At 44.9% G+C, this 19,106-nt stretch overlaps 1 protein-coding gene across 1 annotated transcript in view; it reads left to right on the top strand.

Moving 5' to 3' along the window:
- The window catches only part of znf638 (zinc finger protein 638), a 37,385-nt gene extending 18,279 nt beyond the window's left edge, over positions 1-19,106 (top strand). Inside the window, exons 18-40 of the mRNA XM_078281760.1 lie at positions 325-459; positions 949-1,075; positions 1,755-1,925; positions 2,278-2,312; positions 2,424-2,591; positions 3,149-3,283; positions 4,219-4,257; positions 5,006-5,146; positions 5,659-5,771; positions 5,947-5,970; positions 6,472-7,012; positions 7,134-7,196; positions 7,415-7,477; positions 7,692-11,693; positions 11,954-12,050; positions 12,995-13,123; positions 13,468-14,024; positions 14,292-14,406; positions 14,686-14,811; positions 15,206-15,514; positions 16,334-16,450; positions 16,737-16,858; positions 17,146-19,106. Of these exons, the coding sequence (XP_078137886.1) occupies positions 325-459; positions 949-1,075; positions 1,755-1,925; positions 2,278-2,312; positions 2,424-2,591; positions 3,149-3,283; positions 4,219-4,257; positions 5,006-5,146; positions 5,659-5,771; positions 5,947-5,970; positions 6,472-7,012; positions 7,134-7,196; positions 7,415-7,477; positions 7,692-11,693; positions 11,954-12,050; positions 12,995-13,123; positions 13,468-14,024; positions 14,292-14,406; positions 14,686-14,811; positions 15,206-15,514; positions 16,334-16,450; positions 16,737-16,858; positions 17,146-17,223 (7,407 nt within the window). The 3' untranslated portion in view covers positions 17,224-19,106. The remainder of the gene's footprint in view (positions 1-324; positions 460-948; positions 1,076-1,754; positions 1,926-2,277; positions 2,313-2,423; positions 2,592-3,148; positions 3,284-4,218; positions 4,258-5,005; positions 5,147-5,658; positions 5,772-5,946; positions 5,971-6,471; positions 7,013-7,133; positions 7,197-7,414; positions 7,478-7,691; positions 11,694-11,953; positions 12,051-12,994; positions 13,124-13,467; positions 14,025-14,291; positions 14,407-14,685; positions 14,812-15,205; positions 15,515-16,333; positions 16,451-16,736; positions 16,859-17,145) is intronic.

The following is a 19,106-nucleotide window of genomic DNA, read 5'->3' on the forward strand; positions in this document are numbered from 1 at the left end:
TTTCAACATAAAAACTGTAAACCCAAATTTTTAAAACTCATTCAGTGTCTCTGTCTTCCTGTTTACTTCCTGGTGTGGGACCTGTCTTCCTGTTTACTTCCTGCTGTGGGACCTGTCTTCCTGTTTACTTCCTGGTGTGGGACCTGTCTTGTTTACTTCCTGGTGTGGGACCTGTCTTCCTGTTTACTTCCTGGTGTGGGACCTGTCTTCTTGTTTACTTCCTGGTGTGGGACCTGTCTTCCTGTCTTCCTGTTTACTTCCTGGTGTGGGACCTGTCTTCCTGTTTACTTCCTGGTGTGGGACCTGTCTTCCTGTCTCCTCCAGTCTGCGGCTGAGATCAAAGCCGCGTGCGTGCGAGTGGTGGCCGTCCGGAACGTTTCGTCGGGCGAAGCCAGGCACCTCAGGGCGGCGCTGTCAAAGATAGGAGGCGTCAAGAACTACCTGCCTCTGCTGACCAAGGTAGACACACACACACACTCACACACACACACACACACACACTCACACTCTCACACTTTGGTCTCACGGCAAAATCCCATTATACAATCAAATTAATATCCATCCCACTGAACTGAATGGTAATGTTAGGTGTGATGTCAAACAAAACTAATTAATATTCCTACCATACCTCATTTTGTCAGTGTTTTTAAATCAAATTTGCTTGTTGTCATCAATTTAGACTTAAGAATTGTGTTATGATATCCCAAAATCACCATTTCATCACAATATGATCCCACTGACAGACGATAAACGATAATGAAATCAATTTATCGTCCATCGATATTTGCCCCATTTTTGTTATTTTATAGACTAAATGGTAAATCGTTTAATCGAAAGAACAGTGAAAATAATCGTTGGTTGCAGCCCGACTCTCTCTCACTTGTCTCCTCTGTGTGTGTGTGTGTGTGTGTCTCTGTGTGTGTGTGTGTGTGTGTGTGTGTGTTCCAGGTGTATATAGAGTTTGAGTCTGAGGAGGACGCAGACCGGCTCGGGGTTTGGTTCAGCCACCGGCGGTCGCTCCCCGGCTACCAAGTCATCCGGCTGCAGGAACCACAAGGCTCCTGCACAGCGAGCGGTGAGCAAGTTTGTTGAAGTGAAGAAGAAGAAAAATAAACACGTAACAATTTCACGCTTAGGACGTCAAATGTTATTTCATTTAGTAGAGGAAAACGTAGGCGTAACTACGTAAAAGTAGTAAAAAAAAAAAGGAAAATTTTGGTACCGATATCAAATTCAAGGTAGAGCTTTTCAAATGGTACCCAGCTATAATCGGTATTGGGCAGGTTGTGTTTGTTCTTCAGTGTCAGCTAACGTTTCATGCTTTCATCTGAAGACAAAAACAAAAAAAATACACTCGGCGATAATCAGATGCACCGACTAGAGTTCATAAATCCACGATGGAGAACTCGGACATGGGAGAAAGAGACGGCAGGCGCGATTTCTGGAGAACAGATATTTTACAGACGATCCAGAAAATCAGCAGTATTTATTCCACAAATGCGTTTCCATCACTATTTATTGAATAATTCCTTTATCAACCACAACAACAACAACAAAAAAAATCCACTTCAAGGGAACAATATTGAAGAAATTTGACAAATTTCTGCTGTTTTTAATTCAGCCTTTTCAATTAATACCCATACTTTGCAAAAAAAAAACAAAAACAGTTGGATAGAAACCCAGCTACTGTGCTTCTGTGTTTTGTCGCTGTTCAGATATAATTAAAGGAGACTCGTTGCTTGCTTTATCTACAGCGCCAAAACTTCCTCTGAACGCTCTGCCGGACCACAAGGAAGCCGTCGCCGGGGCAACCGTCCCGACAACGGGCGTTGCCGTTCCACCCGGGTCCGTGGCGCCGTTCCACGTGACGCTGAGAGCTTTTCCCTTCTTCTTTGCCACTGCTTCTCCTTGGTTCAACGTCCCAGGTGAGATAGAGAGAGAGAGAGTGTGTTTTTTTGTTTATTTATTTTTTTAAATCTTACATTAACATCTTGACTAGTTTCAATCGCTGGGGATTGAAATGAGATTAAATAATTCAATGTTGCCAAATTTTACCATGCTTTATAGAGCTGTATGATTATAGTTAAAAAAGTTAAACCTGATTGATTGGTAATCACAATTATTTGACCCAGTTTCAGGAAACCCTTTTTTTTGTACTGCAATTTTGCACCTTGACATATTTAATTTTTTTTAGTGCAGTATTTGTCGAGGAAGCAGCAGCTAGAAAGCCTCGTTTTCACTCTCCGTCTCACTCTTATTGTCATTTTCTTCTCTTAGAGTACCTGACCATCACAGGATTGGATGACATTGAGGTAAGTCCCATTTCCATTTCTCTCTTTCAACCCCTCCCACTTTTCTTTGTGGTGTTACTCCAAAATATACAGCCATTTTGGAAATAAAATCAACTCTGTGGTCTCCTGCAGACGGCGAGCAGCCGCTCCGCTCCGCTGCCCAACGGCATCATGATGACCGGTTTGCCGGAGGGAGGCTACGTGCAGGAGGACGTGGCCCGGCTGGTGTGGCCCTACCTGGACAGACAGGACATTTACTCCATGTACTACAACGTGACGGTGCTGCCGCTGCAGAGGAGGGTAAGGGAGGTCTAACACACACACACACACACACACACACACCTATGTCACCATAGTTACCGCTACAGCTACTCCAAAGCTACAGATTTAAAGCAGCACCGCCGTGCTGCATGGGCTTCAAGAGGCGCAATCAGCCCGCACAACTGCACTATGGGAATTTAGAGAATCTGAACAAGTCTGAAGTAACAGGGGAAGTTGTTATTATTTTTTTTTTTCCCAAGTTCTTTTCAGGCTCAGGCTTTTTTTTTGTTTGGACATTTTATTTTACTTCTTCTAAATTACAACAAATGTCTAGACTATTAATAACAATAATTATTATTATTACCTTACTATTAAAGCTTTTGGGGGGGGGGGGGGCCCAAGTGACCAATGACGGATATTTGACGTTGATACAGCTTCCTCTCTTCTCCTCTCATCTCCTCCTCTCCTCCCCTCCTCCTTTCCTCTCCTCTCCTCCTCTCCTCTCCTCTCCCCTCCTCCTCTCATCTCCTCCCCTCCTCCTTTCCTCTCCTCTCCTCCTCTCCTCTCCTCTCCTCTCCTCTCCTCTCCTCCTCCAGGCCTTTGTGTATTTCGGTGATTGGACTAAGTGCTGTGATTTCGCCCGGTCCCACATTAAAAACCCGGTTTCTGTCCAAGGCTCTGAGCTCACCCTCCACTTCGTCTTGCAGCGCATACAACTAGTATACATGGAGGTATGGACACACACACACACACTTTTGGATGAGTGTGTTAATATGTATAGCCTATATACAGGCACACATAAACACACATGAACAGGATAATAGTAATTTGTAATAGAATATACTTTATAATAATACTTTATTACTGTATTATTTCTTGTATACTGTTATTTTTTGCTTCTTTCTTACTGTTGTTTTTTTTTTTTAATGCCCGCTTTTCAAGCACTTTGGAACTTCTGTTTTGAAAAGTCCTGTGAACAATATAGTGTATTGTTAGTAGTAGTCAGTGTTGATAAGCACAGGAAATGACAATAAATACAAATACAAAATATAGTCACAAGTGGCAGTTGGCGGTTTGAAATTTGAATGAAGTTTGTACTGCATACAGTGACTGAGATATAAATACAGTGGATGTGCATCGCCATTTAAAGTTTAAATTTTTGTCCGCTGCAGCTTTAACCAGCAGAGTCGAATTTTAGAATGGAATCTGATGTCATGGCTGCACAAATATGCAAATATTTTATTTGTCCTCGATGTTGGCACAGTAGACAAACTTACCAAAAGGCATCTACAGCTTGAAAAGTTTTAAAATGTCGGGAATTATCTAAAGTCAAGTTGAATTGACTGAAATAGAGCATTTTATGTCTTACATTTGGTTTTCGAGGTATTACATTACTGTTTCTGGGGAGAAATCTGTTCTGGCAGAAAGATTTTCTTTTGGGTCTACATGTGTTTTCATTGTTGTTTTCCTTTTATTGTTCAGCAGTTTATTGCAATATCAACTGGGGTGCTAAGAATTTATTTGCCTGTTTGATCAGGACAAGGGCTGCAGCCGACCATTATTTTCATTATTGATTTATCTATTGATGAATTTTGTTTTTGTTAATTGTTTAGTCTGTAAAAAGTCAAAAGTAATGACTAATCTGTGGCTTGTGATCTTTTCACAGGAAATTATGTACAGAAACCTGATGAAATGGAGCAACATTGTAAGTCTGTGTTTTTATTAAACCAGCTTTCTAATGAAGTTTCTTAAAACAATTTTTTTTTTTTTTTACGATAATCAGCATGGGAACCGAAATTGTATTAAACGATGATACATCATGAATAATGTGCAGCCCTGAGTGAAAGACGTTGTCTTTGGACGCCCGGCCCTTCACCCATTAATGTCCACAGTGGAATTTTATCATTTCCTTTACAGCACTTAAAGTACTAGCTGAGCTAAGCACAAATCCACTGAAATGTTTCAAATCGGTCAAAGTATGAGGCCACAGCACAAGTTTTTCTTAACATCCTTTTTTTAGTCAGTAACCCCTGGTGACTAACGACTAAAAATAGTATGATACAGAAATGGCTGTATCTCAAACACTACAAGGAGTTATATCAAATGCTTGGTACCATTGGATTCGTAACAACTTCAATTTCAATAATATGTGCAGTGATCCAGTATAAATCTGATATTTAGCATGTCAAATGAATGTTAAACTTATTTTTGTGATTTTTTTTGCGTTTTTAAAAGAAAATCAACTTTGTCTACCAATTAAGGCATGATAAATATGTGAAATCAAAAATTTAAATTTTGTCAAGTGTAGCCACGTCTTGACAGTTTCCACAGCAAATTTTGTGTTTCTACCTCTAACAGAAAAAATTCTGTGGGGCTTTTCCTTAACATACTAAATATAGTCGTTGGTCATTAATGGGTTAATACCAAATCCTCTTGTCCTTGTTTGGTTTCAGCCTCTTGTAAACCTGGACTCGCTGAGACAGAGGCTGCTGACTGTGGAGATCGCGCAGCCGGACTTGGACCTCATCAAATACCTGATGTGCAGGGTGTCGGGCCTCGCTCCCGTCCGCAGCTACCTGCCGCTCGCCAACCGGGTACAAACACACATGCGTTTTCAGACATTAACCTGATGCTCTGTCGCGTTTTACAAACTGCCACTTACTTCACATCGGACGTTGAACTACAGGAAAGCTGCCCTTGAGAGAAATATGCATTTGATAATTAAAGTTACTTTGAAAAGATGCCATATCTACATGTGCAATGCAGTCATAAAAAATCACGAAAATACCACAATTAGGATGTCAACGAAAATTGAGTCTGTGCCTAAACACAAACCAAGTAGCCCAGTCTGAGTTTCTGAAAGCAATGTTATTTATTTATTTAATTTTTTTGTCCATCGCTCGCACATTTCCACACAAGGAAATGCCAGAAAAAAAAATAGCATGGAAAAATGCAATTCTCTCCTTTTCTTAAATAGCCAATTTTTAAATCACAAGAAATCTCCTTGTGTCTCCATTTTCTCTTGATTACCTTGATACTAAACATCCCGTCTCTCTCTGTCTCTCTCTCTCCCTCCCTCCCTCCCTCTCTCCCTCCCTCCCCCCAGGTGTGCTTTGAGATGGCTGACTTGGATGGTGTAAAGGAGGTGCTGAATAAAAACAACATTCACATACACTACACTAAGAGTCTGCGCTTCACCGTCAAAATTCAGGACAATCGGTATGTATATGTGTGTGTGTGTGTGAGAGAGAGAGAGAGAGAGAGAGAGAGAGAGAGAGTAGATAGCAAGACAGGAGGGAGGGAGGGATGGCAGTTGAAATTGTTCTTCCTGTTTTTTGTAGAATAAACGCATGAATATCAACCAGCTGAATAACTCTGTTCTTTTTCCCCCCAGGCCTTTGATTGGAAAATTTGAAAGGTGAGTTTGTCCTATCCGAAACGGGCTTCATACCAAAGCTCTATATATTTAGGCTACACAAATATTTGTCCATAATTGTATATCACAATAGTCTAGTGTCTGCAGAATGTGGCAAAATTTTTAAATGTAATTTCCCGTCATGTAGAACGTCTGCAGTGGTTGAAACTTGTAAAGTGAAAAAAAAAAAAAATAAACCCATAATTTTACTGCCAAAACGTGACAATAATAATTGTGATTAATAATTATGATAACACTATCTAGTAAAATAAACAGGATTATGCTTTTAGCCATAGTTGTGCAGCTCTACATTTTGGGGAAAAGATGTTCCCTTGATTTTCACCAGTATTTTTACCATTTAAAAGTTTACTACTTTTAAACTAATGTGTAACTACTAATGTGCTATAGTCAACATTTCCGCTCCTGGAGCAGCCATGTTGTGAGACCAGGTGGCGTCATTTCCCTCCCTGCCCACTAGTGATTCCTGTGCGCGTGTCGTTTCAGGGTCATGGACCTAAAAAAGCGTTTAGAAAACCCCAAGTGGAAGAAGGTAAACCTCGAGGCCGTCACGGGCGATAACAAAACAAGGCTTTGTTTGTTTGATGTCGAAAAGCAAACCAAAAGCCCCGGCTCTTCTAAGCCAGACGGCGCCGTGTCCGGACCCGACGCTGCGGCGCCGACCGCCACCGCCGACGGCAAATCAGGAAGCGATGCCGCAGCAGAGGAGGTTAAGCAACCGGGAAGCGAGATCCCTGTGGACGCCGCCGTCGCTCCCACGGCAGATGAAGACGCGGAGAAAGCCGAAGAAAAGGAGCCAGAGGTTTCACCGCCTACTTCTGTTTCTACCGTTGGTTTGACCTCTTCTTCTGCAGCGATCGACAGCGGAAACGCCGACCCCGCCGCTTCCAGCCCCGCACTGGTGCAGCCTGGGGAGACGCTGGCCAAGCTTCCCCAGGTGAACCAGGACATGTTCAAGGTCCTGACGGCCGCGGTTCGCCAGCACCGGCTCGCCCGAGAAAACCAGGAGCTCAGCCAGGAGAGAGAGGTGAGGCTCGGCTTTCCGGCTCGCTCACCTTTTTACACTTTCCTTTATCTGTTCATATCTCTTTCACTAATCCAGGATCAAGGAGTAATAACGGCTTTTACCTTCTTTCTGTTTTCTTCAGACTCACAGCAGAAGCAGTAGAAGCTCCAGAACCCAAAACCCAAAAGAGTCGCCACAGAGAGAGGTGAACACACTCTCTCTCTCTCACTCTCCATTTCATGTCAGTCATATACAGTACCATGAATGCATACATTTTCAGTACAGACCATTGGAACACAAATTTTTCAAATGGTGGATATCTCATTTTGAACGAAACTCTGCATATGTTCATATCTCTTTTGTCCAGTGTCACTAATTTAGGACAACAGAGTAACGATTTGCCTTCTTTTCTGTTTTCCTCAGAGTCGCAGCAGAAGCAGTAGAAGCTCCAGAACCCAAAAGTCTAAAGACGCACCACAAAGAGAGGTGAACATCTGGTTTTCTCTCTCTCTCTCTCTCTCTCTGTCTCTTCTCTCTTTCTTTGAACCGAAAGTGTGCAGGTTCAATCCCTGCAACAGCCAATGTCTGTCCATGAAGTGGCATGTGAAGGTTTCCTATAGCAAGACACTGAACTCATACAATGTTAACGATTTTTTAATTGATACAGATTTTGATAATATCTTCTTTGTTCTCCATTCAGGGTCAGAGTTTCGTGAGAGACGACTTTACAGATGACACCCCCTCTTCAGACGCCTACCTTTTCGACGGGGAAGATTTCGACTTCGGCGACTTTGTCACTGTGGACGAAGTTGGTGACGACGCGGCAGACACGAGCTCCTCCTGCCTTCCGGTGTCATCGCCCCCCTCCGGCCATCCTGGCTCAGCCGAGATCACTTCCTCATCGAAACAGTCCTCTAAGTCAAAAAGAGCAGAGGAAAGCTCCAGTTCTTCATCCGCTGCCAAACAGAGCTCAAAGGAATCCTCGAAAGACTCCGCAAAGAACTCAACCCCTTCCTCATCCTCGGATAAAGTCAAATCGAGCCCAACCTCGTTGAAAGGCACCCCATCCTCTAACTTGTCCTTGGTATCGTCGCCTAGTAAGCCGGAAAAGTCCAAGGACTCGTCTGAGACCACCACATCCACTACCACCCCCCCATCCTCCACCAATCTCAGTAAGGCCTCCACTTCTTCTTCTCCGTCTGCCGAAACCCCTTCCTCCCCTGCTCAGAAAACACAACAGAAGAAGACCACTGGTAAATCTCCTATGAAAACCTCTGCAGCCTCAGGTTGTAGGACCCGGTCGTCCTCTGCTGCGACTGAAACGGCAAAAACAACAACAGCAACTGTTCAGGCGTTGATAGACAGTGCCGCTGCAACGAAGGAGGAATCCCAGCCTGCCTTGCAAACAATGGCAGAGGCTGTTTCTGAGCCACTTGGAGAAGCGGCATTAATCACAGAGGGTGTAGTAGCAAAGTCTGACCACAAGGTGTCAGCAGAGGCTACTGCAGTGAAAAGTGTCGAGTCAGAGGCAAAAATGGAAACATCGTCAGAGAGGCATCCACCTCCACAGGGAGAGGGGTTAGGTGTGGCAAGCCAAGCCCAGAAAGGCTCACCTCTCCTGGGGGGGGATGCCCAGGGTCCCTCCTCCCCTCTGGAGCCTGGTTCTCATGAAGAAACCCTCAAAAAAGACCTGAAGAAAAGCACAGAGGAAGGAAAAGAAGATGGTGTTGAAAAACCTAAAGAGGAGGAGGAGGAGGGGGATGAAAGTGAAAGTTACCAAATCCTCGATTCATTGGATGACCAAGCAGATGGGGAGATGGACCACGGCTCTCCTGGGGACCAAGATGGCAGCTCTGAAACCCAGGTAACGGAGCCTCAGGAAAGCCAGACATTGCATGACGAAACCTATGAGATATTGGACAGTGTTGATGATGAAGACAAAGACTACAATGAAATGGGAATGGATGATTCTTTCCAAGTGCTAGACAGTGTTGTCGAAGACGAAACAGCTACAGATCAAGAAGAAAATCAGCCGGTTAAAGATGACGAAGGAGCAGTAAAGCAACTTTCTGAGGAAGATAAGTTTCAACCAATAGACAGATCTGATGATAAACCTACAGTTGAAGACACTGTAAGTAAAGATGAGGAGACATCTAAAGAAGATCATTTCCAAGTGTTGGATTCAGTTGGTGAACAACCTCCAAAGGGCAGGGAAGACAAAAAGAAGAGAAAGCGAAAAACAGAAGAGGACAAAAGCAAAACGGCTTCAACAGAGTGTGTACAAGATGCCAAGAAAGCTGCCAAAGATGATGTAGAAAACCAAGATGGCCAAATCCCTAACGAAGAGCTCCAGGTTCTACATTGTGTGAAGGACCAGCCTCCCAAAGACGGTGATAGCAAAGACACCTCCCAAAACTCAGATCGTGCCGTTCCTGAGCAAGAAACGTTCCAGATTTTGGATTCACTTGACGATCAAACCACAACAGAGGATGACAGCCAAAAACTTTGCCCAGTTTTTACCCAAGTGCTTGAAACACCCAGTGGCCAGATAGTTGAAAAGGACATTAGAGAGATAGAAGAGGAGGAAGCCACATATCAGGTAATTGATTCTGTGGGAGAACAGCCAATCCCTGCGGATCAGTCAGAGACGGAGAAGAAGGAAAAAAGAACCAAGAAAGGGGAGAGGACTGCGAGAAAAGAGGACAAACCAACAATGAGGAGTGGCTCTACCACCAGATCATCCAAAAGTGAGGAGAAAGAGAAATCGCCAAAGAAAGAGGATGAAACGCTTAAAAGATATAATACGCGAATGAGGAAGAGCGACACCGCTGCAGGAGCTTCTGAGAAAGAGGAAGAGGTCGGAGAGATGTATCAGATAGTAGATTCTGTTGAGGACGAACCAGTTCCAGATGCTGTGACCACAACAGAAGGGTCCGGTAGAAGAAGGAGCGAAAGAAGAAAGAAAGAGGACAAAACGACTCTGAATCTCACAGAACCGTCCGGAAAAGTGGACGGCGAGGAGGAGGCGACATATCAGATTTTGGACTCCGTGGAAGACGAGACTGTAAACGACGGCGATCCGACCACCACGGAAAGACCCGACAGGGGAAGGAGGGAAAGAACAACGAAGAAAGAAGATAAAAATGAGAAGATAAAAATGGCTCAGAAAGAGGACACACCGACAAGAAAGAGGCACACTCCTGCCAGAGATTCGGAGGAAGGCAACAGGGAAAAAACACCCAAGAAAGAAGATAAAGCGGCTAAAAAAGAGAGCGTACCAACAAAGAAGAGTGACGCGTTCGTGAGCAAGGAGGAAGCCACCTATCAGATATTAGATTCTGTGGAGGACGAGACCGTTAATGACGAGCCGGCCGCTACAGAACCGTCTGGAGGAAGAGGGAAGAAGGGAAGACCAAAGAAAGAGGTGAAAGCGACCAAAAAAGACGGCACACCACCGAAGAAGAGCGACAAAGAAGACTCATCTGAAAAAGCGGCCGGGGAGGAGGAGGCTACATATCAGATTTTGGATTCCGTGGAGGATGAGGCGGGTGATGACGACCTGAAAACCACGGAGCAGCCTGAGAGGGGAAAGAGGGAACGAGCAACGAAAAAGGACAAAATGACTAAAAACGAGGACAAGCAAACGAAGAGCAGCGACTCTCTTGCGGGATCGTCCAAAAACGAGGAAGAAGAGGAGGAGGAGGAACCTATGTATCAGATAGTAGATTCTGTAGAAGACGAGCAAGTTCCCGAAGACCTAACCGCGACAGATAGAGGAAGGAAGGAAAGAAGAAAGACGGAGGAAAAAGTTACAAAAAAAGAGGGCGCACCAACAAGAACAAGTGTGGGAGCATCCGAAGAAGAGATCGTCAGGGAGGAGGCCCTGTACCGGATAGTCGATTCTGTGGAAGACGAGCTGGTTACTGACGATCCGACCGCCGCAGAAGCGTCCGGCGGGGGAAGGAAGGAAAGAACACCCAAAAAAGAGGATAAGAAAGAGGACAAATCGGCGAAGAAGTCCCAGACGAACGCTGCGCCGCCTGAACGCGAAAAGAAAGAAGACGCACCCAAGAAAGACGAGAGAACGGAGGGGAACCAAACGGCGGCAATGGCGAGCGCTCTGGTGAACCTGGACGAGGTGAGCGAGGAAGAGGAGGATTACCCGGACGACTCGGCCGAGGAGGAGGAGCTGAGGAAGAGGCAAGCCGCCGCGAAAGAGAAGCAACTCGTCAAGGAGAGGGAAGAGAGGAGGGCCAAGGAGAGGGAGGAGAGGGAGAGGGACGAGAGGAGGGCCAAGGAGAGGGAGGAGAGGGAGAGGGACGAGAGGAGGGCCAAGGAGAGGGAGCGAAGGAGCAGCAGCGGCGGAAGCAGCAGCAGCAGAGGAGGGAGGAGGAGGGCCAAGGAGCGAGGGAGAGAGAAGGAGGAGGAAGAGGAGAAGGCGGGAGTGGACACCAAGGAGATGGTGACTCTGGATGAGGTCGGGGCGGATGAGCCGGGAGAGGAGGAGGAGGAGGAGGAGGAGGAAGGAGGAGCGACGAGGGACAGAGGGATCACAGAGGGAGAGCTGCAGGCGCTGGTCACTCTGGACGAGATCGTAGAAGAAGAGGAGGAGGAGGAGGAGGTGGGGAGGGCGGAGCTGAGCACGCCGGGGCCCCGCCCACCCGGCCAGGAGAACGAATCGGGAGACTCCTTCAACCCAGAGGTGAGGTGAAAGTTTGATGAAGTGGAACTTGAATTTTCTTCTTCTTTTTCAGTCGCTTTTTGCGTATTTTGTATCTATTTTCCTTAAAAACTGACCCTCTTTCATTCTAACCATATTTCTCATAATTTTCTGTTTTGAAACCCTGAAACATTGATACTAAACACCCTCTCCCTCTCTTCATCCTCTGTGGAATTGGAAATGCCCCTCTCTCTCTCTCTCTCTCTCTCTCTCTCTCTCTCTCTCTCTCTCTCTCTCTCTAGGCTCTTGTGACACTAGATGAAGCAGGTGGTGAGGAAGAAGAGCAGACTGAGAAAACCGCCAACGCTGCTAAACGGAAACACAGCAAGGACAACACAGGTGTGTGTTTGTTTTATTCTACCTTAAAGGATAAGGCCGGTGTTTTTTTAATGCATTGCTTACCGTCAACAAATCCTATGAAAATAACAAAATCAGCAATGATTTTGTTTTGCCAACAAGTCTCGTCCATGTAGCCGGTGCCCAATGCAGCCTCATGTCCCAGCAGCCATAGAACTCCATTGTATTAAAAAAATGATTAAAAACTCGTCACAGAGCCATGCCGTTGCTCTGGGCAACATATTTCATCATCACGATGCACCGGGCCGGCCGACTTTTTCCTCAAACAACTTAATAAGTCGACTGTAAACACTTTGCGATCTCAGGAAAGTAGTTCCGTAGCACAGAAAATAGTCCCCGGCGTAATGAAGAATTTGTTCCCATTTGAATTTGATTTGGTAATAACTACAACAGTCTGACTTTTCATGGTAACAGTTAGCGATTTTTAAAATGTAAACTATGTCTTTGTGAGCTGCATTTAAAGGTTTTTAGCTTACAATTGGAGCCAGTGACTTCCGAGTTGACGGGTAAAAACGGTACGTGGGAAGTCAGAAAGTAACGGGAGTAGAGCAAAATCATTGTTGATTTTGTTATTTTCATACGATTTGTTGACGGTAAGAAATGCATTAAAAATCACCGGCCTTATCCTTTAATGAATTAAACACTTGGGATTATAACCACAAGATTACAAACATTTTTAAATTGGAGTTTTTGAAGAGCAGAGAGAGAGAGAGAGAATTTCAGTCAGCGATATTGGATATACTGAGTGAAATCCTTCAAATCCAGACAAGTTAGATATTCTGTTGCACCAAATCTGAGACGAAGGGAAATGGTTGAAATTGTGTTTGTGAGTCTGACACCGTTTCTTCTTCTGCCTCTCTCTCTCTCTTTCTCTCTCTCTCTCTCTCTCTCTCTCTCTCTCTCTCTCTCTCTCTCTCTCTTTCTAGAGGAGAGGATGAACTTTGTGACGGTCGACGAGGTCGGAGCGGAGGAGGAGGAAGAGGAAGAGGAGGAAAAGCAGGTGGTGACACCCAGGACCAGAGGCCGACCCAAGAAGAGAACCAGACAGGCCCCCGGTAACACACACACACACACACACATATAAAGGGAAGGATACAATCAATGAATATTTATTTTCTTTTAATTAGAGTGATTTCATCACCTGAAGTTCATCATTCAGTATCTCTAAAATCTAGAGGCTCCTGATATAAATAAAGTGTTATAATTTTGTCAACCAAGGACTTAAATTACGTAACTGTCCAATAAAAAGCATCATAATTTGATTTCATTTTGTGCTGTTAATCATTTTGTGAGAGTTGGTTTCACTTTTTCCAGACTCATCATCAGTTATAGTATTATTTTACAGATTCATTTTGTCATTTATTCGTCCGCTCAATCGCTCCTCTCCGTCTTTCCGCAGTGAGAAAATCTACCAGAGGAAAACAAGGGAGCGCCAAAGTCGAGGAAGAGGAAGAGAAGGAGCCGCCCGCCGCCGACGTAGCCCCTCCCACTTCGCTCGACGCCGCCGCCTCCTCGTCGGTCACGGACCCGCCAGTGTCGTCGAGCGACAGCCGGCCGGAGCTCCGGGAGAGAGAGGCTGAGGCGGGAGCGAGCTGGCCTAGCCTCGGGGCCTCCTCTGCCGGGCAGGAGCCGCAGCCTCGGCCCCCGGAGAACCAGCAGGGAGAGGAGGGAGGTGTGGAGACTGGAGAGGAGGAGAAGGAAGGACAGACCAGGGCGATGGTGACTCTGGATGAGGTCGGGGCGGACGAGCCGGGAGAGGAGGAGGAGGAGGAGGAGGAAGGAGGAGCGCCGAGGGACAGAGGGATCACAGAGGGAGAGCTGCAGGCGTTGGTCACTCTGGACGAGATCGTAGAAGAAGAGGAGGAGGAGGAGGAGGTGGGGAGGGCAGAGCTGAGCACGCCGGGGCCCCGCCCACCCGGCCAGGAGAACGAATCGGGAGACTCCTTCAACCCAGAGGTGAGGTGAAAGTTTGATGAAGTGGAACTTGAATTTTCTTTTTTTCAGTCGCTTTTTGTGTATTTTGTATCTCTTTTCCTTAAAAACTGCCCCTCTTTCATTCTGACCAAATTTCTCATAATTTTCTGTTTTGAAACCCTGAAACATTGATACTAAACACCCTCTCCCTCTCTTCATCCTCTGTGGAATTGGAAATGCCCTCTCTCTCTCTCTCTCTCTCTCTCTCTCTCTCTCTCTCTCTCTCTCTCTCTCTCTCTCTCTCTCTAGACTCTTGTGACACTAGATGAAGCAGGTGGTGACAAGGAAGAGAAGACGGAGGAAGAAGAGCAGGCAGAGAAAACCTCCAACCCTGCTAAACGCAAACACAGCAAGGACGACACAGGTGTGTGTTTGTTTTATTCTACCTGTTATGAATTCCAATGTGCTTCTACACTTGGGATTATAACCACAAGATGACAAACAGGAATTTTTTTTAAATTTGAGTTTTTGAAAAGCAGAGAGAGACAGAGAGAGAGAGAATTTTAGTCAGCAATATTGGATATACTGAGTGAAATCCTTCAAATCCAGACAAGTTAGATATTCTGTTGCACCAAATCCGTTTCTTCTTCTGTCTCTCTCTCTCTCTCTCTCTCTCTTTCTCTCTCTCTCTCTCTCTTTCTAGAGGAGAGGATGAACTTTGTGACGGTCGACGAGGTCGGAGCGGAGGAGGAAGAGGAGGAGGAGGAAAAGCAGGTGGTGACACCCAGGACCAGAGGCCGACCCAAGAAGAGAACCAGACAGGCCCCCGGTAACACACACACACACACACACACACAAAGGGAAGGATACAATCAATGAATATTTATTTTCTTTTAATTACAGTCATCTCATCACCTGAAGTTCATCATTCAGTATCTCTAAAATCTAGAGGCTCCCGACTTTAAAGTGTTATCATTTTGACTACTTAAATTACGTAACTGTCCATTAAAAAGCATCATAATTTGTTTTAATTTTGTTTGCTGTTAATCATCATGTGAGTCGGTTTCACTCTTTTCAAATGTTACACCTCTCATTTCAGAATGAAACTCTTCATATGTGTAAAAACAAAACAGCAGACCCATCATCGCTTCCAATATTATTTTACAGATTCATTTAGTCATTTATTCGTCCGCTCAATCGCTCCTCTCTCCGTCTTTCCGCAGTGAGAAAATCTACCAGAGGAAAACAAGGGAGCGCCAGAGTCGAGGAAGAGGAAGAGAAGGAGCCGCCCGCCGCTGACGTAGCCCCTCCCACTTCCTCGTCGGTCACGGACCCGCCGGTGTCGTCGAGCGACGGCCGGCCGGAGCTCCGGGAGAGAGAGGCTGAGGCGGGAGCGAGCCGGCCCGGCCCCGGGGCCTCCTCTGCCGGGCAGGAGCCGCAGCCTCGGCCCCCGGAGAACCAGCAGGGAGAGGAGGGAGGTGTGGAGACTGGAGAGGAGGAGAAGGAAGACCAGACCAGGGCTTCTGTTAAAGGTACAGAGGGCTGAGAATTGAGACAAAGATGCTTTCTTTTTGTTTGTTGGTTGGTTTATGGATTTCTGTCTGGGTTTTATTTTAATATACAGTGTAGGGTTTGACCGATATGAGGATTTAGACGCCGAAAACACTTTTTTTTTTGGATTGAAGCTGCAAAAAGCCAATATCTTGTGCTGGTATGCAACATATTCAAGATTAAAATTCGATATAAATGACAAATATTCAGTGTTTTCCCCAGATTTTTACTCTTTTTCAAGATAGAAAAGCCTCTGAAACTGCATTTTTTTATAGTATCATGGGACTGAAACCCAGGTTATATTCATACAGTACTTGCGTGTAATCTGATCAAAATTCTACAATATGTAATCAATCAAACTGCATCAATCTAACAAGGTATTGGGACTCTTTCTCCCCTTCTCTCCTCTCCTCTTTCCCCTTCATCTCTTCCTTCCTCCCTCCTCTTTCCTCCCCTCCCTTCCCCCCCTCTTTCATTCCCTCCCTCTTTCATTCCCTCCTCCCTCCCCTCTCTTCTCTTTCACCCTCCTCCCTCCCTCTTCTGCCTCCGCCCCTCCCTTTCTCTCATTTCTCTCTCCTCCATCCCTCCCTCCCTCCCTTCTCCTTTTCTCCATCCTTTCCGCTACTCCCTCCCTCCTCTCTCCCATTCGTCTCTTCCTCTCTCCCCCTTCTCTCCCTCTTCTTCCTCTCCTCTCTTGTTTCTCTCTCCCTCCCTCCTCCCCACTCCCCTCCTCTCTCTCCCTCCTCACCCCCGCTTGCTCCCTCCATCTCTCCCCCCTCCCTCCTCCTTCCTCTCTCTAGTTGCCAGTAAACAGAGGAGGGAGGTTATCCAATCAGAAGCCAAGCGATCTCGTTCTCAGTCTCCCACTGTCCCTGCTGACTTCAAACTGCCACCGTTCACACCCAACAACCCTATTGGTGAGTGACACACACACACACACACACACACACACACACACACACACACACACACACACACACACACACCTATGAGTACAGCAATTTTGTTTGAATTCATTCTGTGTGTGTTTTCACGATTTGTTCATCTGCTTGACAAACATGACACATTTCCATTCAGAGATGTCTCTAATTTCTGCCTCATCTTCTCTCTCTCTCTCTCTCTCTCTCTCGTCTCTCTCTCTCTCTCTCTCTCTCTCTCTCTCTCTCTCTCTCTCTCTCTCTCTCTCTCTCTCTCTCTCTCCAGGTCTGCAGTTTGTGGTTCCTAAATCAGGGTTTTTCTGTAATTTGTGCTCCGTCTTCTATGTGAATGAAAGCACCGCCAAGAAACTCCACTGCAGCAGCCAGAAACACTACGACAACATGGAGGTACACACACACACACACACACACACACACACACACACACACACACACACACACACACACACCAACACCATCCACCACATTGGATGTACAACATTCTCTCTATGGCATTGAGATTTCTGCTGAGAAAATCCAATTTACACAAAAGCATGCAGTGACTCTCTCTCTCTCTCTCTCTCTCTCTCTCTCTCTCTCTCTCTCTCTCTCTCTCTCTCTCTCTCTCTCTCACACTCACACACACACACACACACACACACGTCCCTTACATGACTCTTCTCCCCTCCTTCCAGAAACATCTCCAGAAGCTTCAAAAAGTCCGGTCAAAAAGTTCAACGAGAAGTTCCGCTCAAGGCTCCGCCTCTGATTGACCCTGACTCCGCCCACTCAGTTTTTTTTTTTTTTTTTTTTTGAGTTGATAATGTGAAAAAAACTGAAACTTGACACTTGGAAAACACACAAAGCATCATGACACATCGGACAACTTTCTGAACCAATGTAGACGGGCAGCATAGTTGCTTACAAAAGTCATGAATGCCGTTTGTTGGTTGCTTTCATGTAAAGTGCAGTTGCAGATTGTACAGTGTTCAGTTGCTTGACCAACAGTTGCCCAGTTACATTGCTTCAGTTGCCTGTGGATCGTTGCCTAGGGAAACAGAAGTCATGCGCTGTGTTGTGGTAAGAAGCTGATCTGAGGTTTCACCATCAATCCAGTAATGGTTAAAGTTGGCAAGTTAATTCCTTAAAGGTGCTACATGTAGAGTTGTAACATCAATAAATCATTACCATGTTCATTTAGAGACATTAGTGTAATAACAAACCATATTGATGTCTAAAATGTTACACATGGCATCTTTAAGGATCAAGTGTCACTCTGGAAGCCTATTTATCAGCATGTTTTTAAAGTTGTATAAATTAATGAAATCATAGAATTTGAGCTGTATTCAAATTCAAGTCCTATGATGTAAACCAACCCTCCTAACAGAATATTATGTTATTTCCATCCGCCTCGTTCTCACTGTTCCTAAGCAAGAAACCTCGGAAAGCAAGTCGCGAGTGTGTGATGTCATCACCGAGAGACGAGACCTGGAGCGGCTTCAGTTCCCGTCTCGGTATTTGAATCTTGAATCCCGGTGCCTTAAGATTCCTATTAGGCAAGTTTTCTATTTTCTGCGATAATGAAAGTCTTCTAATTCAATAACAATGAAATGAACGCCGAGTTTGTGCTTTTTATGGAGCTTTTACACCCAAAACCGCTTCATGTTGTTATGATGCTGCAAGTGTACCGGGACAAATCCTGTCAATAGGGAGCTAAAGTTAAAGGCTAGCTCGTTAGCCTCCTCCGCAGTATTAGCGATAGCCATGCTAGCGCAGATTCCCATTAGATCCAAGGGCTTGGTATGAATGTAAATACGATCTATATTATAATCTATTATCAAATCTATATCAAACACATGCTCTGCTTCATAAACAAGCTAACTTTTAGAGTAATATTAGCAAGGAAAGATAGAAAGGGAGTCTGAGAATTAGCAAGTCTTTGCTTTCTTGTTTCTAGCTTCAGGAGGGAATTTTTCATGTCCGCAATTATTGACTTAATTGTTACTAGGATTGATGTAAATTCTGTTTTGGGGTTGTTTTTTTCTTTCCCTTTAAATATGTATCCAAAATGGCACCCTCCATCCTACAAAGTCCGCTAGAAATCAGCTTCAAAGTGTCGGGATCTATCCAGTTTCTACGCAGTTAATTGGAAAAATGCCACTTTAATTCAGTAATTAATCTTTGAATTGGGCAATCTTTGAGTTGTTTGTGTTATGTATATTTTGCACATTTGAGAACTGTCAGTTTTTATGTGATTATTTTTTTCAGTTACTAACATTTAGAGGGGGAAATCCAACCACTTTGACATCTATTCTAATCTAAAAAAAAATCTAGCTGGCTGGTAAATCCATAGAGATAGCTGGTGAATTTTGGAATTCACCCAACCTAACATACAGTTCCCTGTCCTAAACACATCAAACACAGTGTAGTTATGCGTCACTGTCCTGATGGACTTGATCTAATCCTTATTCAGTTTTCATTCAGCTGTCACATGTTCTCTCGGGGTGCCGGGTGCCATTTCTTTAAACGAGGGTCCAATGTGATGACTTGTTTCTGCTGTACAGTTTGCTCAGTTCTGTTCTTGAAAACAGAATATTCATTAAAACTTGTGTGTATGACCTGATCTGTAATTAAAGTTAAGATGAATATATTTGAA

This window comes from Centroberyx gerrardi, chromosome 23, assembly GCF_048128805.1.
Source record: "Centroberyx gerrardi isolate f3 chromosome 23, fCenGer3.hap1.cur.20231027, whole genome shotgun sequence".
NCBI classification, from domain to species: domain Eukaryota; kingdom Metazoa; phylum Chordata; class Actinopteri; order Beryciformes; family Berycidae; genus Centroberyx; species Centroberyx gerrardi.